The sequence below is a fragment of the Diadema antillarum genome, unplaced genomic scaffold, assembly GCF_040938485.1.
Source record: "Diadema antillarum isolate AM-2024a unplaced genomic scaffold, OU_Dant_1.0 seq00000503_RagTag, whole genome shotgun sequence".
Classification (NCBI taxonomy): Eukaryota; Metazoa; Echinodermata; class Echinoidea; order Diadematoida; family Diadematidae; genus Diadema; species Diadema antillarum.
Window position 1 is genome coordinate 400,448 of NW_027271460.1, and position 26,126 is coordinate 426,573.

General features: G+C 38.1%; 1 protein-coding gene across 1 annotated transcript in view; it reads left to right on the plus strand.

Annotated features, from left to right (window-relative positions):
- Positions 1 to 26,126, plus strand: part of LOC139733915 (uncharacterized) — a 142,022-nt gene that overhangs the window by 85,515 nt on the left and 30,381 nt on the right. The window contains exons 4-17 of the mRNA XM_071644728.1: positions 7,613 to 7,772; positions 8,437 to 8,635; positions 9,392 to 9,683; positions 10,945 to 11,308; positions 11,525 to 11,786; positions 15,570 to 15,704; positions 17,141 to 17,246; positions 18,060 to 18,111; positions 19,784 to 20,046; positions 20,662 to 20,828; positions 21,476 to 21,606; positions 22,420 to 22,495; positions 23,776 to 23,859; positions 24,807 to 24,963. Coding sequence (XP_071500829.1) covers positions 7,613 to 7,772; positions 8,437 to 8,635; positions 9,392 to 9,683; positions 10,945 to 11,308; positions 11,525 to 11,786; positions 15,570 to 15,704; positions 17,141 to 17,246; positions 18,060 to 18,111; positions 19,784 to 20,046; positions 20,662 to 20,828; positions 21,476 to 21,606; positions 22,420 to 22,495; positions 23,776 to 23,859; positions 24,807 to 24,963 — 2,448 coding nt within the window. The remainder of the gene's footprint in view (positions 1 to 7,612; positions 7,773 to 8,436; positions 8,636 to 9,391; positions 9,684 to 10,944; positions 11,309 to 11,524; positions 11,787 to 15,569; positions 15,705 to 17,140; positions 17,247 to 18,059; positions 18,112 to 19,783; positions 20,047 to 20,661; positions 20,829 to 21,475; positions 21,607 to 22,419; positions 22,496 to 23,775; positions 23,860 to 24,806; positions 24,964 to 26,126) is intronic.

Below are 26,126 nucleotides of genomic sequence, written 5' to 3' on the forward strand. Positions count from 1 at the left end.
TTATCAATACTTTTAATTTAAACATGTGTGAGCAGTCTCAGCCAGTTCCAGGTTTGTCCGACCCTTGATCTTGCCATTGGACAAACAAGGAATTATCTGCTGTGCAGTCTTCACTATTTGATGCAGACAGTCTCATGTAATACTATAAAACATGATATATTCGCGGCATGGAAATTTCGCGAATTGGAGCCGATGGCATGAAATTTTCGCGAACTGCAATTGGCATTCAATGCATATAGTGTAGACAAGAACTTTCGCATGCATTTTAATTTCACGAATCTTGGCGCTCGCGAAATTCGCGAAATTGAAATGAACGCGAAAATTCCTCATTTTACGGTACATTATTACCATACTCCTAGTAGATCAGTTCTTGGTTCCATGATGTTTTGGTTTGATGGATGTTTTATCATCACAGAAACATTCCAATAGAGTTTTGAAGGCAAAGTTATGGAGGTTTTTCATCCTGGGAATGGGAAATACTTTTTTCCCAGGCTTTTGTCCTTTGTGGGATTGTTTTATGTCAGGGATGAGATCATGAATCATCAATATTCTATGTCTTGAATGTGTGTGTGTATGTGTGTGTGTGTGTGTGTGTGTGTGTGTGTGTGTGTGTGTGTGTGTGTGTGTGTGTGTGTGTGTGTTTGTGTGTGTGTGTTTGTGTGTGTGGTGTGTGTGTGTGGTGTGTGTGTGTGTGTGTGTGTGTGTGTGTTTGTATGTGGTGTGTGTGTGTGTGTGTGTGTGTGTGTGTGTGTTTGTGTGTGTGTGTGTGTGTGTGTGTGTGTGTGTGTGTGTGTGTGTGTGTGTGTGTGTGTGTGTGTGTGTGTGTGTGTGTGTGTGTTGTGTGTGTGTGTGTGTGTGTGTGTGTGTGTGTGTGGTGTGTGTGTGTGTGTGTGTGTGTGCTCCTGGAGAATTTTCTGCACATGGAGCGTGCATGCAGTTGTACACAAAGATATCTCAGTAGAGTGGTGCTATTGTAGAAGTGCTTGGGAAATACAAACAGTGGCTCCGACACTTGACCGAAGATTTTTGTTCTCTTCATCATGGGAAGTCAAGCTCAAGTGAAATGTACACATTCTACTGAATGTTTTTGGGGAGGAATAATGAACCATCCTATTCACCTGTATTGACATCAACTATCTAGCTGTGAGTAGGAGTGGCAAATGTCATACATGATGAACAATTGAAAATGACACCAGAGAGGCTGTAGAAAACATCTTTATGTTATAGAGTAGCAGTGCATTTTACGGAGTAACAGAGTTTGTGACCTCATGCTATCCATCAACATTCATCACAATCTAAATATTTCATAGTAGGTCATAGATATGGGGACATGCCTGGATTTGTCATGAATATAGGCCTACTTGTCAAATCATCACAATATGATTTTGTGTATGTTACTGTAGGTCACATTTAAACTCTAATGCCCCCCCCCCCCCACACACACACATACACATACAAGTGTAGTACTTGTTTTTCTTTATTTGCTGTGCCATTTTTAATCAGCCTAAATGCCTGTTCTCAACCTAAAGTTCAAAGTGAAATAGTTGAAAATTTGTTTAAAAATAGTTGAAATATAAATTCTTTTATGTATATTTTCACTGAGTTTTACACCATGATGGAGAAAGTGTAGAAATTCATTTACAATGACTTAGGAATGAACCCAAATATATAGGACCTACTTCTGTAAAGACTTCATTTTTTGTATTGTGACTTGTACAAGACCACTGGATAATAAATCACCAAGACACAAAATTCCAAATTGTTGAGTGTAGCGTATGTGCACTACTGTCTGTGTTTTTATTCTGATTTAATATGTTGGAGGAAACTGCCTTGAATTCCCTGCAGAGTAGAACTAAATTTGCTGTCGTTTAGTGGTTCCATTAATTCCTTTCATTAGGGGACTCCAGAGACGCATGCATAATAAGAGAGATAAGAGAGATTTGACGGCATTGCTGTACATCACATAGTGACCAGTAGAATTACCTCAATTCTGTGCCTGCTCCTGCTCACAGTGCCTCAAAGGCCGTGTTCAATTCACATACGGCGTTCTGCTTCGAGCTTTCGCTTCACCATTTTACTATCACCTCATGAATTCGTGTATAGTCAATAAGTTCAGTAAAAATTGTAGATGATTTGCATTTTCATATGTTTCACTTGAAAATGTTTTTGGAAACTATCAATTGACAATTGTTTATAATGTTTGGATTTTTACAAAGATTGACAGGATCACAGCTAGTCAGTCACCCAGTGGCACCTTCCTTAGCATTTGTCTAATTAGTTTGCATTTTCATCAATTTATTGCCTTTTGTGTGTGTGGTTGTGTTTCTTTCTTAATTTTACCTAAAATGACACATGCTTGTATTTTTTTTTTATTGAATGCTCACGAAAATGAATAAAGACAACAAAGTAATAGTTGTTGGCAGCTACATTGTACAGTATAGATACAACTTAGGCATACAACTTTTACATCTTCCTATTCAGTAGTGCATGCCATGCTGTAACTGTGCTTGCATTAGTATGCTTTCAGCTACACCAGGTCTCACGTATATGCCCCATAAATTTGTGCCATTTATCTCCATTCTCAAGTCAGCCAGGATTCAGGGTTGACGATTGTGACCCTTGCTGATATGTCTGTGAGCATTGTTTGGAGAAAGATATGGCATCTTCCTTCTCCCAGCACAAACAGGATTTGAGATATTTCATGGGAAGATCAGCCATTCATACCACACCGGTTTGTTTGCATTTGCCAGTGGCTGAGTTTCTGTGAATATTTCTTTCATTGTTGGAAAAGGAAAAAAAAAAAAACTTCAGAGGGTATGAAAACACCATCTTTATCTCATTGCAGAAAAAAAAAATCACACTTTTTTACGTGTGCACATGTGGTTTATGAATAGTCTTGTTTAATTTGGCATGATATGTAGAGAGTTTTGTATAGTGCTACATTATTTTAAATTGCTTTGCTTAAAATGTGTTGTGGAGATTCACAAAGCGTATCTGTGACTAGACCCCCATGTGCACCTGCAATTCAGTGGATTTTTCTCAATAGAATTTAACCTTGATAATGAAACTTCCTGTGTCTCTTCTCCAAATAAATGTTCAGATTATGATTTTTCCTGATAGTCATGACTGTCTTTTTTTTCTACCCAATGAACTATCTTTAAAACTGGCAAGTCAAATATTAAGATCTTATGTCAGTATTTGCTGTCTTTTTTTTTAATTTCACACATAATAGTTTAATAAAATATACATTTTCTTGAAATGGGTCATATGGGGATATAAAGTATTTTGATGCCTTATAGGAAGCATACTGTTAACTGATGTTTTAAATGGTGTTGCACTCTTTGTCATGTATTTTACAAACTGTCATATGCCCATACAAGGAAGTGGCTCTAAAACATGCTCTGTTTCATGCTAATAAGGTTGTAAAACAACTCTAGATTATTAAATGTGACTACTCCACAGCAGAATGAAAAGGAAAGTTATCCAGAGGCTTGAACCAAATCTAGAAACAAGTCAAAAATACATGAAAACTTGAGCAGGGAATAAGCCTGGGTTCTTTGGAATTCTCCTCATGATTCTAATTTTTATGATACTCTACAAATATATCATGTGCTTTCTGAAGTGGGCACTTAAATCTATAGTTGCACTGTGTTCAGTCCTCTTTTACAGGTGAGACTGTTCAGTCTGTTGACAATATGCTTGGAGGTATGATATATCTGGCATCCTTGTCTGTTGAATTAGGATTCATTAAGTGTCCTTCAGGATTCTATATAATTGCTATGAAAATAGTCTTATGCTGGTAGAATCAAGAAATCATTATTCTGAGAAGAACTTTGGTGCTCTTTTGCTCATATTTTTAGTGTACATGTATGTGTGTGTTGGCCAAGGATGGTAGTCAAATGTGAATTTTTATGTCAGAAGAAAGAAGGGAGAACATTGTTCATTCAATGGCATTAATCATGTATATCATGTTTAAATATGGACATTAAATCTGATATAATTCTGGCAACAACTTTTACAGTATTAACAGATACCACAGCTACAAAGGCTGCATGTTGACATTTATTTTGAAGACTGCCAAAGAAACCACAGGCCTCTCCCAAACTGAGTTTTGTTTGTTTATTTGTTTGTTTTCTATTCATTTGAAAAAAAATAAAGCATGGATTGATAACAGGCAGGGCCATTGTTTACTGTCAGATAGTTCAATTTGTGGTGATACTATGACACATTCAGTGGTTAGTGACTGATACTGAGAAATATTTCCTTCTTTCTTAAAAAGCAAGAGTGAATTTTAGTTTTGTTTACAGGAGGGGGTAAAACTCCTGAGAGAAGAATTAAATTAGTTGTCTCTTATGGAAGGATTGTGCAGTACGCAAAAGCCTTATTCGAAAGGCTTGTGCGGTACTTGACAAGTCCAAATAAGAATTCATGAGTATTTATAGCAGGCCAGCAGCCGTGGCATCTAGCAAGCTAGGCATCTCACGAGCAGCTGGGCATCCTGAATGTCACTGTAGAAATTCAAGTCACTAATCTGGTTCATTTGGGAGGGGAAGGAGAGAGCTGGCTCGGCTCACCAAAGGGAAAGGAAAGGTAGGAGGCAGAAGCTTGCACCTGTAAGTGGGTGAGGAGATGGTGTAGGAAGACTTAGGGTAAATAACTGAAGGATAGAAAAATGAAATGATGTCTTCTACTGGTTGAAATGGAATACAGAGCTAATGTTTCTAGAAACATGTTATCAATACTTGCTGAACAATAAGTACATGTATATTTGAACTGTCAGAGCTGAAAAGAATTTTTGTTACAGTGAATAATGACTGTCTCCAGTCTCTACAGTGGGAAACATTTTAAAAATGTGACTGTAATTTACCTCAGCATTAAGATATGAGCAGATTTGAAGCCTTGTTTTGTTTGTTTGTTTGGTTTTTGTTTTTTGTTTTTTGTTTTTTTGGTAGTGCAATTTTTGAGATTGAAGGATGTTGAATCAGGAAGGCCAAAAGGTACATCTACATATGTCACTACTGAGGAAATGCAATACCTATAAAAGGAGGCATAGCATAGTTGCATGGTTCTTGCCTGCTGTCTTACCCCAGGTTCACAGGTTTATTTTGTCATACGTACACTACGTACATAATAGCAGCGAGTCTTTAGATGCTAGTTGTTACCAGAATTGTCAATCTTGTATACCTTTAACTACCATGATATAGAGTATCCCTCTCCTTATCTTTTCCTCTCACTTTTCTTTCTTTTTCTCTCTTTCTCTCATTTTCCTATCTATGAACAAATTGAACGCGCATAATACATTTAAAAAAAAATGATGTTTATGTACATAATAATATGTGTACGTTATCCATACTGGACGTCCCAGTCAAGCTTTTCATAGCTTATGACGATCCAGACAAAATGTGTAATATGTTTCATGTACAAACTATGTGCATATTTGTGAATAATGTATGTATATGCATTTTGTGAATAAATCAAATCAAATAGTTATTACTCTGCATTTTAAATGTAAGGTTCACAATACTTCACTGGTGTTATGGAACATAATGTGTGCATTTTAAAAGTCATGAGACATTCCTGTGCAACAATCTTCCTGGCATATTCACCACAGAGGCAAACATATTGCTTTAATATCACAAATAGGAAATGCCTTGTAGTACTTAATTTTGAGGTTTAGCAAAGGGAAAAGTTTGCAAATATTTTGCTATGGCACATTTACTTCGTGGATGATATTTTTCTTTCCTACACTCAGTTACTCCCAGAGCCTCTAAATTGGGCCTTCTGACTCAATTAAGTGTAAACAGTTTTCTCCTCATTCAATGCAACTGCGATGTTTTTAGAACAAATATCAATGGCGCTAACTTGGGAGAGGAGAGAAAGACAAAATAAATTCTTGTATTGAAGAAGGCCTAGCCTACTCTATTTAGACTGTGGGTGGAAAGGCATTTGTCTGCATACTAAAGTGTTCTTGAACTGGCTGACATGACCTCAGGGCTTGCGTGCACTTTTTAACCCAGAGACAGATGCTAAAAGACCTAGAAAAGATGGAAAATTGTTTATTTTCATATAATTAAGATGGCTATTTATATAGAGTAAATGGGTTTGCAATGTGTTAGTTGGTTTTTTTTTTCTTTTCCTGTTATGGAGTTTCTTGCTAGGCCTCTCTAAATGCTTGTTTAATGCCCTTTTAGCCTTACAAATGTATTTGAAATTGAAAAAAAAAAAAAAGAATTGAAGACTACAGAGTAGTTCATTGATAAAAAGGGTTATATATGAACTCTTTTTTTTTTCATTTCTAATACACTGAAGTAGTATCCAGTAATGCTTGTCCCTCTGCTATTTTTTCCTTCCCACTTTCATCTCCCATATCAAACATTTCATACTATTATAACTGGTAATTTTTATACAGCTGTATCAATAGATGCTCTGATGACTTATATGTCATGTCCACCATGTATTCAAATGGGTTTTAGATACTCATTCCCTGGTGTGATCCTTACAAATAGTCCATTGAACTCTGTGCCAAGAATCACTGTTCTCTTTGTAGTATAATACACATTCTGGGAATGTCAGTTGGACTCATGACTCAAAATTTGTAGACCAGTTATGAGGTTGCCAAGGTAACCACATCAGTGGCAGTATGAAGACAGTATGACTTGCATTATTTTGAGAAATATCCTCCACAAGTTACATGTCAGTAAATGTGTTTCATTCCATGGGCAACCTCACAGCTGAAAGATTATACAATGTATCTATTGTTCAGAGCTTGTTCTGCTCGGCAACTTCAGATACATGTAAAATAATTTTGTTTCATAATATTGGGATTGAAAGACAAAAATTCGATGAAATTTATATTTCATTGATGTATGAAAGACTCATTTTGATGGATCAATCAATATGAAGACTGAGTTGGATATGAAGAAGATGTAAAACCACTCACCAGTACTCTTCTTAAAGTGTGTGATGCAAAATAATTGATTGTGCAGCTTTAAATAAACATTGATGACGACTCTGAGGATTGAAGATGATTGCACGTAATGTTGAGTGTCTTATCACTTAACATACTCTTTGTGTAAAAAGGGAAAAGAGAGAAAGAAATCTTTGTGTCTTCTACATCTCACTGATGCCCAATAAATCGGCTGCTATCAATTCGAGGAGAGGAAAGATGTTTGCAAAGCTTCTCCACATAATGGTGCTTCTGCCTCGGTCCTGAGGAACAAATTTATTGCAGCGTGAGCCCCTTTTTATGGACTTTCCCATCACACCTAACACTTACAAGAAGTGCGCTCTATCATTCATGTGCACAGTCTTGTCTCATTTGACACTGGTAAAAAATTCTCCCCCAATGAATGCAGCTGTTATACTTCCGTAGAAAGTCAGTTGCCTGAGATAACTGATTTAATCTTTTATGATGATGTTTGTAGTGAGGAAGATTGTTAAACTTTGAGAGGAGGGAAAGCATTGTCATCTCATCTTATTTTGAAATCTATGACAAAGAGTTGAAAAGAAGACTTGGATGTCAGGATTCATTGTGTCTTAGATTGGGAGACGGTCTTCCGCATGGTGTTAATGTTTCCTGGGATCTCGTTTGCGATTTGACTCTCCCCTGTAGTCAGTGATGAGCAACGGCTTCTATGAGACGGATCTGGATAACACGGACACGATGTCAGAAATCAACACAGAGGCAACGGGATTCTCGCGAGGGGGCCGACTGAGGTCCAGCATGCCGGTCGTGAGATCTGTTGTCAACAAGACGAAGGAGAAGCCATTAGGTAAGACCAGGACATAAACCTTATTTCCTTTCTTCTTCTTCTTCTTCTTTTTTTTTGGGGGGGGGGTCGGACCTCTCAGATGCTATCTTTATGGAGTTTTGGTGTGTTTTCTAGAGTCTCTGAATTCAGTAAATGTCATTAGTAGAGAGCATTCAGCATGGGAAATGTGTTTGTCCAATTTTATATGAGATTTGTGTATGAGAAACAAGAGTCTCTCAGAAATTGTCGTCTATGTAATTTCCTTTTGAAAGTTAACTATATCTCCATCTGATGAACAAGTATGTAGAATTGTGAAATATAGGCAACATATCCCATTTATATTGTTGAGTTTGACTTTGTGTATCAGGATTAGAAATATTATACACATGGCACAATTATCTGACTGTATTTCCTCTTTCATTTGTGTTCATGCCATCTTACAATCAAAACCTTGCCATTTAAATTCATTTAAAGCTTGCAGTTATGAAAAAGGTTCCCCCCCACAAAATCCCACAAAAGTCAGCTACGAAATGTGACCACACCATGAAGTTTATGAGTGGGCATTCTTTCCCCATACAAAGAAAGGAAGGTGTGTGTTTTATGGGGTTTTTGTTTGTTTGTTTGTTTGTTTTTGGTTTTTTTTTTAAGTCTGATGTGAGTGCATTCTCTTTCCTGACTTCTGCAGGTCTCATTTTCCTTCAGTACAAGAATGAAACTAAACGTGCTTTGATGCCCAATGAGGTGACGGGTATTGACACCGTGAGGGCACTCTATGTCCGAGCCTTCCCAAAACAACTCACCATGGCCATGCTTGAGCAACCTGCCAGGAAAATCTACATCATGGACCCCTCCACGGACATATTCTATGAGCTTGAAAACACAGAGTTAGTGAATCAAGTCTTTTGAAATGTATTCATATGCACCCAGTTTAAACAACTAAGAAGATATGTTGGCATTGCCAATTTGTATGACTCTTTCTTTACATTAAGGCATAATTTTAGGGAATAAAACTTACATTGAGAGGACCTCATGTTGGAGGCAAAGAAGATAAGTGTTTCATATTAGCATTTTTAATACTTATGGGCATTAGCACAGTGCATGGCTACAAGCAGCAGAGATATCTAATAAAAGATAATATAAGACTAGGAATCTTATGCATTGCTTAGGGCAACTTAAGCTTCAAAGAAATAATGAAGTTTCACTAACATTGAATAGCTCTTTGAGTTTTAAAAGTTTGACATTAGAAGCTTTCATTCACAAGACCTCATACACATTTTTTTCCTATCAGTCAGAAGTTCTTGGCAGAAATCAGTGCTTTTATTTGATACTGTAAACACAGAGACTTTTTTTGTGGGACAATAATTTCAGCACAGTTTGTACTACTTTTAGCTAGTGTGAATTCTAAAACAGAGAAAATATCTTCAGATTTTTTTCTGCACATTTTGAATGGGTTGACAATAGCACAGTGTGAATTCAAGAACCCTTGAATACAGGTATGTGTTTGAGCAGCTCAGCGTGGAAAATTAATTGCGCGAAAATATTGGGTTATGAAAATAGCAGAGAAGCAGTCGGACATGATAATGAAAAGTGACCTCTCTCATTTCTTTACTCCTGCCTCTTCCTCCCGATGTGTCCTGTAGTGAAATCATCGACAGAACAGTGCTAAAGATCTATGAGCCAGGGTTTGTGGAGGACCCCAATGCACCGGGTCCCTCGTCGCCCAGGAGCACGACTTCTACCCCCGTGGAGCTGGACTACTACTCCGAACCAGAGGTTGATCACCAGAAGAGGGACGTACGGAAGAATCGTTACAACACCATGACACTGCCCCGCACTGGAGCTAGCAACATGCAGCCTGATGGGGGCGCCAGACAGCAGGCAGCTATGGGGAACCTTAACCCTTCACAGGATCGGAAACACACTGGTTCTTTGGTAAGATGGAGTAGACAAGACACCTGTCATCAAGACACCTGTCATCAAAACATCAAACCTGTGTTTGTGGTCACCTCTCTATAGTGGTCACCTGCTGTATGTAACATCAAGATATTCCCCCATTGAGCAAAGCTGGGTGAAGATTCCTTTGTACAAAGGCCACCTGTCTAGTGTGGTTGATGACCCTCCATTTGTTTCCTGAAGTCAATATTCCACTTAGTATAGTGACTACTAACAGTGACACCCAGCACATCATTAGGGTTTTTTGCTTCATTTCTTGCTGACTTGCAAACTCATTTATTGTAGATATGACAAAACTAGTGACTTGATATGTGCCTCCGCCAAGGGAGGAGGTTATGTTTTCGTTAATGTTTGTTTGTTTGTCTGTGTTCATAATAACTCAAAAGATTGTGGATGGATTTAGATGAAACTTGCAGGAAAGGTCGGGAATGACACAAGGAACAGATGATTAAATTTTGGTAGTGATCCAGAAATTTTTATGGATTTTATGAAGGATTTTCGATATTTTGGCAGGCAGGGTCAATGAACTTGGGAGTTCAAGCTGCCCATTTTTTAGGTCATCATACGTGCACTAATGTGCATGCTCTACTGCAAGGCGGGCCGCGCAGCTGAGGGTTGAGACGTAACAAAAGACTCCTATATTGGGAATTGGGGCGATTTTTAGCATACATACATATGGGTGGAAATCACTGATCTCTATGGAAGTTCAAGATCATTGGTGGAAATTAGCTGCTTGGCGGAGGTCTGTGCTCTCAGAGTGTTTTTCTAATTGAACATGTGAATGACATGAGGTATGTAAGTCATAAATATTGATTGAGATGTGATAAAACATTGCTGCCAACCTATCTATAAAGACCAACTTCTTGTTTCCAATGAGTGACTGATCATTGGGCAGGTATGACTGTGTCATATAAATCACATCACGCTTTATTGGATTCCTCTCTGAGAGTTGGAAACTTCAATGTTGTTTAGTTGGAATGACACAATGGACACACAGTGGATGAATCATTGCAATGTACCGATGTGACCTACATCTTCATTTAATATTAGAAGCATTTATAAAATGCCAATTTTTTAGGTGATAATAGCATAAAATCATATGAATTTCATCTGAATGATTCAAATCACAAAAAAAGTTTAATGTAAAGGATTCAATATGCACACTGGACATTGTATGAGTAATGAATTAGGAAATCAATGTAACCTGTGAGTACTTATAATCAAAGATATTTTCTTGCAGGAAAACTTCAGACGTGGAACTCCCGAACGAGCAAGTGCCACACTACAGCGTCCAGTGGCACAAAACCAGGCCTTTCAGCGTCTGGCCCCTGAGAGGGCCACCCTCAGTGGGCCTGTCCAGAGGGGTCCTGGTCCCGGTCATGGCCCAGGACCCCAGGGCCCATATGGACGAAGGGGCCCCCCACCAAATCAACAGGGCAGTGCCACAATGCCAAGGAGAATGCCCCAACATGACCCACACCATGGACTGGGCCCCAGGCCCCAGGGGAGTGCCACCATCCCCCGATCACAGAAAGGGGGAGGGCCCACCATGGTGGACGGGAGGCCCTCTGGTGGTGATATGAGACGCATGGATGTCACTCCAGGTAAGTCTGGTCGGGTTTTTTTTTTGTCTGTTTTCTGAGGGAGGAGTAATCCACTTTTATGTCTTATTTGTGACATTAACTTGTCATGGTTTGTATCTCAGTTTTGCATTTCTTATTTGTTAACATTTAAAATACAGTTTGTGTCTTGGAAGATATCTTAAGTCTTTGTGAACATGGCATTCTCAAGTGTTCTTTGTTTCCCCTCCCTCTGCGTAGTGTCCAAACGGCCCCAGCCCCAGGTCATGTCAGCCCCCATGCCCAATGGCCATCCCCGCCAGCGTGGCCCCCCTCCCCAGCAGCACCCTCACCAGCAAACACCACCTGGCCGCCCGATGGGTCCCCACGGCACCTTGCCTAGGAATGGTGCTCCTGGAATGAGGCATCCCATGCCCAACGGCACAGGACCAGGTCCTGGGCATCCTCGGGGTCAGGCCCCGCTCCGTCGCCATGGTAGCCATGATGGAACCTTCCAGGACAGGTAAAGACAGCCATCTGGTTTCTCTCCTTTTAATCCTTCCTTTAATTTCTCATCATGCTGACATTGTTATTGTGTTCCCTAGTAATGCATGTGCGTAACATTTGTAAAGCTGTAATTATGCTTTAGTCAAAGATGAGCATTTCTCAGGCTCTTAGTATATACAGGCTTGAAGGTCAGTGCTACAATATCTTCCAAAATATTGTTACTAAATGTTTCGCAAACTGAACATCAAAGAGATAACTTCTCACTCATGCTTTCTTGGAAACGTATAGCATTCCATAATCATAAAGTTATGTCCAGAGATAACTTGTCATTATTAATTAAAATATTATACCACTAATCATTGCTTGAATGGATAGTTTGATTAACTATTTTGAATATTTATATGTGTGCAGCTGGCTCAATCTCTTCTTATAGAAGTTTAGACCAGAAGGTCATTAAATCCACAGGTTTCATGCACACTTAACTCCTTCTGACTCTCAACTTTGCTATCTGAATTGAAAACAGTCCGCTCCCAACCATCATTCTCATGAGCATATTTGACAAGAGAGCATACATGTAGCATTATTGACTTTTGGGTATCAGAGAAGTATCAACAGTGTGGTTGTTTATTTCCAAAGTCTACATTCCAAATGAAAGTTGTAAGCTCCATATTTCAGGGTATTTGTTGTAAATGAGGTCTCAAATTTGATGGGAAAAGCAGACATTTTCAGTCAGAGTCTTGCTGTGCCATTGGTACTGTTTGTTAATACTCTGGATGTATATGATTTAAGCTCGAGTTTGATGAAAGAAGAGCATGTATCGATTCAATATCAAAACAAGAAAGGAAAATGGTAATCAAACCAGGATCGTCTTAATTTGTTACATTGATTTTACATGCTCTTCTTCCATCAAATTTGTCTTTAGTCTGTTTGTCTGTAGTTTGTCTGGCTGTATTGTGGTGAACTAGTGCCTGTTTGGTTTGTTTGATGTTCATTGCCAAATTTCCTTAAAGATAATAAAAAGTTTTGGTACCTCAAAAGTTTCCCTGAATTTCCTTGTCTTGGTTTCTGTTTCACGTTAAAGTACGTTGTCTGTGAGAATTACTCGCCCCAAAGTGCTCTCATGTCTTAGTAATCATGCAATAATGGTTTCGTACCAGAGCCGTCGCCGTACAGCGTCGATAAATATTGTACGAAACCACTGACTGCGACCAGCAGCGTGCAGCCCATTGTACGCATAGCTAACTGCGACCAGCAGCCCCATACGCATAGCGTAATGGGGCTTCGCATTGTAGCATTCAGGATCATAACAGAATTAGTATCGCGGGTAAATGTCAACTTAAAATCCAAAAATTTCTTCGATTTGAAGACTTACCAATTAAGTTGAAGTATTGAAAACAGGCTTCAAACAACGTTTGGTTCTGCCAATAGTCCCTTTCTTTTCGAATTGATGACTGAATGTGACTCGGTCGAGAGGACCTTGGGAGAGCTACATACACTGACTACTACGGCCAGCGCATGCGCACACAAACATCTTATCTGTTGATGGATTTGAAATTTGTGCGCATGTGATGTGTTCGCATGCACTGGCTGTAGTATTCAGTGTATGTAGCTCTCCCAAGGTCCTCTCGGCCGAGTCACATTCAGTCATCAATTCGAACAGAAAGGGACTATAGGCAGAACCAAACGTTGCCCGAAGCCTGTTTTCAGTACTTCACCTTAATTGGTAAGTCTTCAAATTGAAGAATTTTGGGGACTTTAAGTTGACATTTATCCTGCGATACTAAATCTGTCATTATCCTGAATGCTACAATGCGAAGCCCGATTATGATATGCGTATGGGACTGCTGGTCGCTATGCGTATGGGGCTGCTGGTCGCAGTTAATTGCATGATTACTAAGACATGAGAGCACTTTGGGGCGAGTAAGTCTCACAGTGTTAGTTATATGAAAGGTACTTTAACCTGAAACACAAATTAAGACAAGGAAATTCAAGGAAACTTTTGAGGTACCAAAACTTTTTATTATCTTTAAGAGATTCTTCCAAAATCTGATCGATTATTTTGGAACTCCTTGCTTACTCTGCCAGACTGGAGTATTAAAGTAAAGAAGCCAATATTGAATGGACATATTTACTGCAGACATCACCAAAAGAAGATATCTCTGGTTTTGTCATATCATGGAAATGTTTTGTATCTGATACAAATTTATACAATCAGAATAGCAAAAATAGCTGAGATGAATCTCATTTGAGAATTTTTTAGGCCAGTATAAATGTTTTACTGTGATTTTATCTACTGACACCTTGCCATTTGATGGTTTCTGAAAACAAGTGACTTTTTTTTTGTTACAAAACATCCGTGATGTGACTTCAGGAACCAGTACCAGTAGTCAATCAAAGTTCTAGTCATTTATGATTTGACAAATGAAAAATCCTGCTGGTTATATTTTTTGCCAGAGAAAAGAGCTCAGCAAGTCCAAAACTTAATGGCACATCCCCATGAACAGTGCCTTACCCAAACCTTGAAATGTTTACAATTGCATAATATAATTTTATTGATGCCAGTGTAAGTTTTTGAGTGCAAGCCAATTTTATGTGATAATGATGATCAGTATAAGTGATGTGGCAATGGTTTTAAGAGCCATGAAAGATGCTATTTCAGAATAATTCATTGACTTATCTCTTTATTTCTGCAAGAGTGTCATTCTTTCCTTCTCACAAAACTGTACCATTTGTGGAGCTGGTGAGGGGCACCCTCAGAGTTGTGTTAGTAGTGCTTGCTGGTGATGTTATGCTCTGCCAGTCTCGCTATATGAAAGCACTTATATAGCCATTGAAAGCTATTATGCTTAACTGCATAGTCATCTAACAATGCCGAGATATATATCTTAACTTCATGGCAGCACTGCAAACTTCACATTCAGATAACAACATTATTAACAAAAAACTGACATTAAATCATCGATTTTGTTGCATTGAAATTTGACTGAGACTGAGATTCAATGGTCTCTAAAACAAGGGCTTGTCAGTGTCTAGGTCTAGATGGAGTTTGCAAGAACTTGAATAGTGCCCTCTGTAGTCAAAAACTAGAAAGGCATTCAGTCTCCAAGATGGTTGGAAGCAGTGTGCACTATTTCAGATACTGGTATTATGTACGTGAGATGAAGTGATGACACTGTGTAGATTAAGTCCAGAGTGGCTACTGCTTCGTGAGTGTAGAAATCTCTAATACACTTATCCAATGAACAGAAAATTAACCAAAAAGCACAGGGTTGGTAGAGAGAAAAGTGCATTCAGAGAGTGAGAATGGGAGCCATTGTAAAGCTTTTGCTCTTTAGCTTAGCCCTCTTTTTACCATGTGTTTGGATAATGACAGACTCAAACAGACAGTCACCAACTATACCTACTATTTGGCCTGTTATAGATTAAACAGCACTTTTGGCCATATTACATAAAGGCCTATATGTACAGTACTTTAGCCAGAGATGTAGCTGTAAAAAAAAAAAAAACTTTTGCAGATTGGAGCTGATGACATTTTCTGTGACATGAAACTTTCGCAAATTGCCAGTGGCATTAAATGCCATGTGTAGACAAAAACTTTTGTGTGCATTTTACTTCCATGAATCTTGGCTCCTTGTGAAATTTGCAAAAGTTTCGTCCATTAACAAATATCTGGTTGTACACTATGTGTACCTCCATGTAGTGTCAAAATGATACTGTGGGGTTAAGAGGGTTAAGTTTTTCACCTGTTTTGTGCTTTGTGCTGCCATCACTCCACTAATTGCTGTACACACATGTATAGGCCTCACAGCGCTCCCTCAGTCGATGAGGTCTTGGGTATGCGGGCCGGTGGCCATCAGGCGGGGCCCCAGCGGCCCTACTCTCAGCCTGCACCACTCCCACCAATGAGGTCGCACTCTATGGAAGAAAACACAAAGTATGTGTCTAGCTAGGGGGTTGCTGAATCATACATGTATATCCAACCCATCCCCCAATCCACCCACCCATCTTGCCTGCTTTGAATGTATGCACATATCATATGAACTCATATATAAAGTGGATTTTTGTTTCTTTTTTTGTTTTGTTTTTTTTGTTTCCTCCCCCTCCACTTTCAAATTTGCTGTCAGCCTCATTACACTAGCTGTTGGAACTATCTTGACAACCAAAGCTTGTTGCTAAATTCAGCCATGTTGGATTCAAAAGCATGTTCAGTTCAGCTACTTCTTTTTTTTTTAAACACAACAAATCATCTTAAAGTAAAAGTGAGTTGTCATTTCCTTTTGGAATCTGGACTGGTTCAGTGAAGGAAATACCATTTGCTATGGCTCTGCTTTCAGATGAAATGATACAATCAAACCAACAGGCTCAATAGCGCATCTGTTTACAATTGAATGATGTCTGTGAAGAGGTACACTGTAGATTCCACACTTCTATTCTTTGACAAAACTTGAGGGAAAATCCCCTGATGTGGAGTCCTGGTAAAGTGTGTGCATGATTACAAAGGATAATTAGTTTTAAAGCAAAAACATAAAATGGCTCAAATCAGGTATACCCAGGAGCTGCTTGGATTGTATCGGGTAGGCATGGTCAATAGTGCATGATGGAGCCACTTATGAATGCAGATTTTATCGTCCCAAACACTATGCACACTATACGTAAGAGTGTATTGTTTTATTCCCAAGCACACCGTATCACTGCAATGGTACGGCTAGCTTCCTCTTTGTAGCACCAGATAGGAGAGGCTTAACACCCTGCCATATATATCCAAACATTCTTACCAACTTCAGAGCATGTAATGTAACTAACAATGCAACTGCATGACAGTCGCTTACTGCACCCTTAACTTTTGACACAAAATTTTAACAGTTTTAGGACGTATCTTGTGCTTTAGTAGGCAAAGAAAATGTAACGGTTTTCCCCACATAATTTCAAATTAGGAGGTAGCAAATGTATTCAGCCTGGTGAAATACTCCATATACTCATATATGCTGTGTTTTTAGTGTAGAGTTCTTTATTAAAGGCAACTTGAAGTTTCTTTAAATCATCATAATGGTACAAGAAGACCTCTCAGGACAATGTTCACTGTTTTTGAGTGATGATCCTTATGAAACATGTAAGAAAGAAATAAAATGAATTCTGTGATGATTGACATGTTTGTCTTCCTTCTGGAAGAAGACAAATGAGATTGCTCAGACACATCAATATGAGAAGAGTTGCCCAAAAGGGCCATAGACCACTGGTTTGGCTAAACTGACTGACTCTACAAGTTACCAAACCAATTATGGCATGAAGTGGAACTTGATTAAATGCTTTGGCAAATATTGAAATAGCACACTGTCACATTTTTCTTTTGCTGCTTCACCAACTGTACAGTGAACGAATCTCAGCCATGGAGCAGCAGATCGCCAATCTTGCAGGCATGGTTCGCTCTGTTATTGGTACCCGTAATGGCTCCCCCAGGAAGGGACCGCCCCCACAGGTGAGACACAACATCAGAGATAACTATGTAATCTTATCACGTTGAATTCCACTGGCTCATGTTTCTGTTTGTAGTAGTACTGACATGTTTTTTTTTGTTTGTTTTTTTGCAAATAATGTTATTTGATTAGGTGTTTTGATGTACATGCCTTACTCAAAATATCATGAGTGGGTGGAAATTACCAGCACTTGTATAAATATCACAGTTACTGGTGAGACATCTGAGCTTAGTATTTATCTTTGTACTGATTGAAACAAATAGGGATACAATATGTAAACATCACATGATGATGTTTAACATGTATTACACCTTGTTATGTTAAAGGGATGGTATAGTATTGGTGGAGATGAAGATTGGGCTTTGGGCTTTTTGTGAGATACCAAGAAACCTCTTAAGAAATGATACAGAGCATACCATTCTAAGAGGAATTCAAAGTTTATTAGATGAAAATCAGTTTTGGAATGGCTGAGACATCCAAAAACAAGGTAAAACAAAGCGATCCTAATAAAAGGTGGTTCCCACCTTTTATTAGGATTGCTCTGTTTTGGATGTTTCAGCCATTTCAAAACCAATTTTCATCAAATAAATGTTGAATCCCTCTTGGAATTCATGCTCTTTCATATTACCTAAAGAGGTTTCTCATTATCTCACAAAAAAAAAAAAAAACATGTTAGAAACCTGAGGTTAGGTCTCAACCAAAACTATACAATCCCTTAAAAAAAATTGTGTAAGTTATGCTTAGTTTGGTAAGAGTTGTGTCAAATTCAATCAGGTCATGATTCTAATTTTGTTTTCCTGTATTCTACATGGCAGGATGGCCAGAGACCTGCTGGAGACCACAGACCAGTACCTCCTGTACGAGCAGGTAACATTCTCATAGTTCCTCAATCAAGCAGAAATTTCTTTTCCTACTCCATCTCATGGGAAGCAGATAACATTCTCAATTGCTTCTCAATCATGCAGAGATTTCTTTCTCTACTCTATCTCATGGGAGGCAGGTAATATTCTCAATAGCTCTTCAATCAAACAGAGATTTCTTTTCCTACTCCATCTCGTGGGTGGTAGGTAACATTCTCAATAGTTCCTCAATCAAGCAGAAATTTCGTTTCCTACTCCATATCTCGTGGGAAGCAGGTAACATTCTCAATAGCTTCTCAATCATGCAGAGATTTCTTTTCCTACTCCATCTCGTGGGAGGCGGATAATATTCTCAATAGTTCCTCAATCAAACAGAGATTTCTTTTCCTACTCAATCTCGTGGGAGGCGGATAATATTCTCAATAACTCTTCAATCAAGCAGAGATTTCTTTTCCTACTCCATCTCGTGGGAGGCACCTAAAAAAATGTGTTGTCTAAGCAACACTTCTTGATTGCAACATAGTGTAGGTTTGTGATCTTTGAAAAAATTTATTTGGATGAGAATGTTATGTCATATAATATATAATGAAGACAATTAGTCACAAGATACAGAGCTTCTTGCCTGGAGTCCAAGCACACTCTAAAATGTATAATATGTGACCCTTGCATCACAAAACGAACACAAAGTCGCCAGACATGAAATTTTAGTTAAGAGCATCTTCTGAAAGAGCAGACTTTAAGCTTTAAAATGCTGTATAACTCAAATCAAGTGGACTCTCCTAACTTATCTAAATATTGGAAAGAAAGCACACACTCGGGAAAAGTGTAAACTGAGAAAAGAGGCTCTGAAGTACAGTGTACATTCGAGCGCTAAATTTTTACCAAGCCGTGCTGGCTGTGCAATGAATGGGACAAAAAACAGGATGTAAACCACCAGAGTAACAACACTGAAGGGATTATCAGATTAAACTGAAATTGAGTATGCCTTATAAACCCATTCTGTCCATAATCAATGCTAACTTTCAAAGCAGTAGCATCATGCTTTCAAAAAGTTATTAGAGTTGAAAGTGAAGAGTGTGTTCAAGGTTTTTAAGAAATGGAAAGGGGACTCTGAAGACACACCTAATCACACTATTCTACCCCCCAAAAAAACTGTTCGAGATAAACTGCTAAAAAACACACTTTCCTGCCCGTTTCATGATCCCAAATTTTAGCATAATGTAGGAGAAGACTTGCTCTTTCAGAAAATATTAAAAAGTCAAGATGGGCTAGGTTGACTCATTTCACCTATTTTCAGTCCTCACACAAAATCAGTGTGTGCGACTTTTTGTTCGTTTTGTGATGATGCACGGTCACATAGTACAGAAAACTTCACATTTCACATTATTATTAAGTTCACACTATCAAATGGGGATAAAATATGATGTAATAGTTGATATCTGCTGACTCACAACCATGAGCCCTTCTCTTGTGAAATATTTGTTAATATCGTGAGGGTTACATCTCAAGGTGGTGAGAATTTTGTATTCCAAGAGATATATCTTCTACCGGCTCTATTGTCTCCTGAACTTTATTAGTAGAAATGTTGCATTTTTATTTTCAGTTAATCATAACCAATGCTGAAACTCTAAATGGTTCTTTTCACCTTTAAGACATTATTTATTGACTCTGTCTCTTAGATGCTATGCCCATCACACAGCAGGCTATGCCCATCACACAGCAGCCAAGGACCCCCACCCACCAGCCACCTCTCCACTCCCGCACCCCTGATGGTCACTCCCGCACCCCTGATAGTCACTTGAGACCATCATCCCACCCTGGAGCTCCAACAAGCCCCAGAGGACCAGGGGTCAACCTCCAACGTAGCGCCATGGTGATGAAGCATCGGGTCACTGACCTCCGCATGCAGCTCAAACAAGTCCGCAAGATGCACCTTAATATGGTGAGAAGCAAAATGTCAATAAAATGATCTCTGTTCTTTGATAGTCTAGCTTCCATGCTTCAGGATATTTTCCTCACCATTTTGGCTTTTAGCCCGTTAAGGACGGGCTAATTTTGCTACAACGCACATTTCTCATAGACCCCTGCCCAAGTATACTCAGGGCTCATCCTCAACGGGTTAAGTGGGTGAGTGTTAACTTTATATTGAATGTAAAGCTTCCTTGACTGTATGTTCACGTGAGGATAGTCTTTGCTCTAAACTACCAGATTTAAAGGTAGAGGTAAAGCTACAACATCATTTGGCAACTTGCTGTGTTTCACTTTGTAGCATAGATAAGTAAGTATGAATGGGAGACTAAACTCGTGATCCCTTTAAGTGATACTTTACTGTAGCAGCTATCAAGTAGAAGTTGGGATGTTTTGTTTTTTGTTTTTGTTTTGTTTTGTTTTTTCAATGAGGGGAAGAGTTGATATTTATATTTTTGCATATTTGTATTTTGGGAGTATACATGTACATCAAAATATACAGATGCTGTTCCACAGCAATTGCTTTCTGGACGCCGTGACTGTGATGTGATTTTTGATGAATATGTTTCATATTCCTTGGATTCATTAGGTTCAGCAGATGAACAACAACTTCAAGTCAACATCGCACAAGATCCGTATGGCCCTAGAGGGCGCCCCAGGTTCAGATATCCATCCAATCAGGAACGAGCGTGCCAAGGTGCACCAGGAGTACCTACGATATCTTCAGACTCAAGAGACCATTGAACGAGAGCTCAGGTAAACTCACAAAATGAGCCAATGTTCCAGATAGTCTCCATGGTGTCTACAGGCTTATATTATTGCTGTAATTAGCAAATTATCAGATAGGTCATATTTCTCAAATGACCCCAGATATTAAGAGGAAAGTAAGTCTTGGACTCCTTACTCAATCTACTGTCTGAGATATGAAACTAATGTATTCATTTACATGTACTTGCTGACTTCTAATTGCTTCTTCCACCCATACAAATTGTACATTTGGTTTCTGAAGTTTTCTTGCTTTCGCAAATTTTTGCAATGATCAAAGGACATGTTTGGAAATGATCTTTAACATGCTCTGCATAATGTGAAATATGATATGTTTCTCAGCATTTTTTCCATTGAAATTCTTTCCTTTGTGATGCAGACATCCATGTTTTTATCATATTTGAAACTCAAACTGATGTGATCATATGTTTACTTCTATGAAAGTACGTAATAAGTGAATATTTGTCTCTCTGTGCAGCATACAATAACTGTGGTTTATATTGGTTGTGTCATGTATCAGGTGACGATCATTATGACTTCTCTGATCATAACCATCTAGTTGCGTTTACATTATATCTATAATTACCATGAAATTAATCATCTTTCACTTAACCCATCTGTCATACCGCTAAATGCAGGGAGCTAGATGAGAATGTGGACAAGCTGAGAGACCACACAATCAACAAGCGTGGCAATGTGAACCTTGAAGAGATTGACCAGTTAGCACAGTTGCTAGGCAACAGCAGCAGAAGAATTGCTGAACAGAAAGGTATGGGTGCCTTGTGGTCTCAAAATCCTAATTTCTCAAGTCAAGTAGTCATCCTGTTTAGTTAAAATAAATGAATGCTCAGAATTTTTACTTTTTTATATATCAAGTACTGTTTTTTGCCCAAAATACTGCAGGGCCCGTTTTATTAAAAGATATAATCAATTTTAAATTTCCTTACCACACAGGCTGTCATAAACATACCATAGAAATTAACTTTACAATCAATTTTAACTCTTCATAAAACAGTGCCCAGGTTTAATAGAAAATCTATCTTTTCAAATGTTTTTACTACACATGTCTATTGCAGGAAAAGTACAAATACTATTTTTTCAGCCCTCAGAATACTGCAATGCCATTACAAGGTTGACATCCCTGAATGCTTGCCTTTGTGATATGGCCTATCTTGAGTAGCCTTCCACAAAAGCATGACTGCCAGTCATAATGACAGGGAGAAAATGAAGAAATGACAATAGTGCAGTCAGAAGATATTCATTGTCGACATTCATTGGGCATTGTTTCTGCATTAAAGAATTATTGCATTATTCTTTTACATTGAGCCACATCTTGCATGGGATTGTCAAGTCTCACAACTTGACGTGTCTATCAACACGTGAAAAGAAAGCTAACAACAAATACATGTACATCTGAAGAATTTAATCATATCTGTCGAGAATTTATTCTTGGAGTGGTATGCATAAAGCTCATGTGCTATTTAAGCTCTTACACTGTCTTAAGCTGAGACTCTAACACTCTATGAATGATTAATCATTGATTTTGATAATCATGACCTCTTGACCTCTGTCTACCTTGCAGTAAACTTCCCAGTGTTGGCCGAGAAGCTGAAAACAGTGCAAGAGGGAGAGATGGAGATCGTCGTGAGAGAAGAAAAGTAAGCTGGTGTTATAAATCACTGTCATCGAAATACAGCTACTGTAGAAACCCAGAATCTTTGACACATCTGTTTGTTTATTTGTATTGATTCTGCTTCTCAAATCAAAACAAAATAGAATCATATTGTTGCAAAGAATTAAGTAAAGCGTAACTGCAGAAAAGTACAATTTCATGAAATGCTGCAGCATTATTATTATAAAAGTTTGTGGTTGTATAAGTCTTGAAAGGCAGTGCATTTGACTCAACAAGGAAGCAGGAGACCAGTATAAGAATGGCTTGACTTGGCTGATGGCCTAGTGGGGAATTTAGCTCTGGTTTGCCTCTCAAAGGAATCTGTTATTTCCAGGCGCTTTTTTGTTTTGTTTTGTTTTTATACAGTCCATGTGATATATCATAGACATATTAAAGTTTGTGTATCTAGCATTTTGATGTGTTGCTGTACAAGAAAGTACATTAAATCATTTCATAAGTTGTATTTGAAATAATGACAATAGTATGTGATCATATATGCATGCTTCAGTGTACATTCCCATAAGAGGTTTGTACATGCATCTCCCTCCAGACAAATAGATCACAAATGCCATTAATGGTGTTTTGAACATCACAATCTGGAAGAAGAGAAATGAGACAGACAACTTATGAGAAGCGTGGTGATGATATGCCAAGATTCATTAACCCATTGAGGACGAGTCCGAGTATACTCGGGCAAGCTTCTATGGGAAATGCGTGTTGTAGCAAAATCATACCGGCCTTAACAGGATAATTAAACTGGAGGTAGGCCATTTTCATACAGAAAGAAAACGGATATTGATATAAAAAAACTTAAATGTTTCTGTTACAGCCACTTTTGTAGGCAACACAACACAAATTAATCTGAATGGCCACGATGCAGGCACTCCTGTCTATATTTTGGGAACCTGGTATACCAGGTTCCCGTATATCAGTTGATGCCACAGGAAGCTGATATACCAGGTTCCTGTTCGGAACAGGTTAATAATACCTTTGTATGGATCGAGCATCCTTACTCAGTGATTTATCATTTTTCTCTATTAATTTGTGGGCACACACTAAGGAGAGGAAGAGGAGGATGGAGACTTGGAATTATTTAACGTGATGTTTGTAGATCAGCCGTTACAGGTCTACCTTTATAGGTCAGCCTTTTACAGACTGCTTTCATGTGAATAGATTTCGGAAGATGTTGATAATTCTTTTATTTCTGCTGTAATATATTTTCTTCTTTGTTTGATCTTTCTCCATGGTCGTGATTTTTACATGAAGCTGGATGAAGCACGAGCCGCAGCGACTAGACGACCATTTCAAGAGATGCAAGAAAGTCACCAGCACTCTCTACACACTCAAGAGGTCAGTTTTCTCACAGCTCTCATGTTGCGAGCTCAAGCCAGTATTCAGGGGACTCCTGTTGTTCAAAAGTCCAGGGCACTGACAGTTTTCTTTTGTTATTTTGAAATTTTGTTGTAGCTGAACAGTATTAATGATATGTCCAAATTGTAGATGATCAGTTTTGAACCTGACCTTTTACTTTACTGTAAGAAAATTTTGTCAGAGCTGAGTTCATTACAATGACAGTACACCGTAACTACCAGTAAGTTGCCATCTTTGTTATGCATATGCAGAATTCATTGCCCCCCCCCCCCTTTTCCTGGAAACAAGTTGTACATGTGGCATTTGGTCCTGTGAAGAACATATGTGAGGCTAGACAGTGTGTTTTTATTTTGTACAGGTTGACTCAGTTATCCAGTGCTAAAATATGATTATTGACTTTGAAAAGATTTAAGTTAGAATGTATCAGTGAATAGTCTTGATTATTCATGACATAAAAGGCATAATTTACCATTTGTAGATGAAACAAAAACCCAGCATTATTGCTTCAAAATAGTTCTAAAATGTGAGTTAGAGATAGGAACAACCAATGTAAACATTTAAACCTGTATGATCGATGTTAAGTATTGTTAAATAAACAAAATGTTAACAATAGTTATAATGAAAATGTTTCAAGACTAAACCGTTTACAGTTATGGTTTATTAAGAAAAATAGTGATATCTCCTTAAATTTTAGGCTTTATTGCAAAAATTTGATAGGGTAGGATGTTTTGTGATACTACTGACCTACACATATGCCTCAAATGTGATATCTTGAACGTTTTTTAAATCACTGCTCCCAAAGGTAAACAGGACCTTTAAATGGCTGTTAAAATGTCCACAAAAAAAAAAAAGAGAGAGAATAACTTCATGCTGTGCTGTGACGTACATACCTTGCCATAGTGAGCCATGATTGTTACATGCTGCAGGATGGCCGCTACACACGATGAGCCGTACGTCATCTCACCGACATTAGCCTCTGTCTCACCATCCACCACATTGACCAGTAAGCATGTGGTTAGAGTGGACACAGCACCCTACCCACAGTCTGCTGTAATCCAGCGCCAGACCATCCTTGATGATGAGGTAAAAATCCTAGAAAGTCTCATTTTTACATCATTTCAGATGTTTCAGATTGACTTTTCATCGTTTCCATTCTGCATTTTGTAATCCATTTTGCATTTGCAGTCATAACTTATGTTTGCTAGCCGAATCAAAGATAAAGTTTACCACGTTTCATTTCATTGTCTTGTTTCATATATTCAGTGGTAAGATTATTTTTTTGTTTTAATCATAACGCTTGCTTTATTTTTACTATGCTGTCCATATCATGATCATATTCGTGCAAGTATTATTCTTAATGTCATTATGCTCTGCTCCAGACTTTGATGCAGCCTTGTCTTCTTGTCTTGGCAAGTGTATTTGAGTGAATGCTGGAGGGCAGTAGAGGTTTATAGATAATTAATAAAAGTGTGTTTGAGCGGGGAGATGGGTCCCACCTCTCTGGTTTAAGCTACAAAGTTTTTATTTTGAATGACTAAATCATATCATCAGACCATTTACAATGAAAATGCACCATGCAATGATTAATCAACATCAGTATTCAAATAATTAACCACTAAGTACTAATTGGTTATTTTCCAAGGAGGATAACTCATATCCATTTTACAAAGATGTAATGCAATTGTAACTTAAAAGTAATGAAATGAAATGAAATGAAATGAAATGAAATTTATTTACCAAACAAACAAACATGGTCAACAAAGTCACACCAATGAATAGTTGAATTATAGTTTGGCAAAAAAGAACTGGCAATAGCGTGCAGGCTAGCCGAGGCTAGTCCTTTCAGTGATATAGATTATAATATAACGTATTTACAATATTCACAGAAGAATTGTTATATGTAAATATTTACATGTTTTCATAGGGGATCATTTATACTATATAATGTATACCTTCATGCACTTAGATATATTGTACAATAGATAATATATTCTGCAATGCTATTTCAATAGTATATATCAAACACCAACACATATGCTGCACCATACTTATTATCTATGCATAAGTAAACAATATAATGACATAACCCATCAAAATTGTCTGTTCTGCTCTAAACAACCTGTACTTCAATATCACATATTTCTGAAAATCCAGAACTAACAGATCACTGTGTAACATCCAAGAATGCATTGATGATGGATACTTAAACTGCATCAAGAATGTTTTAATACATCTATTCTAGGAGC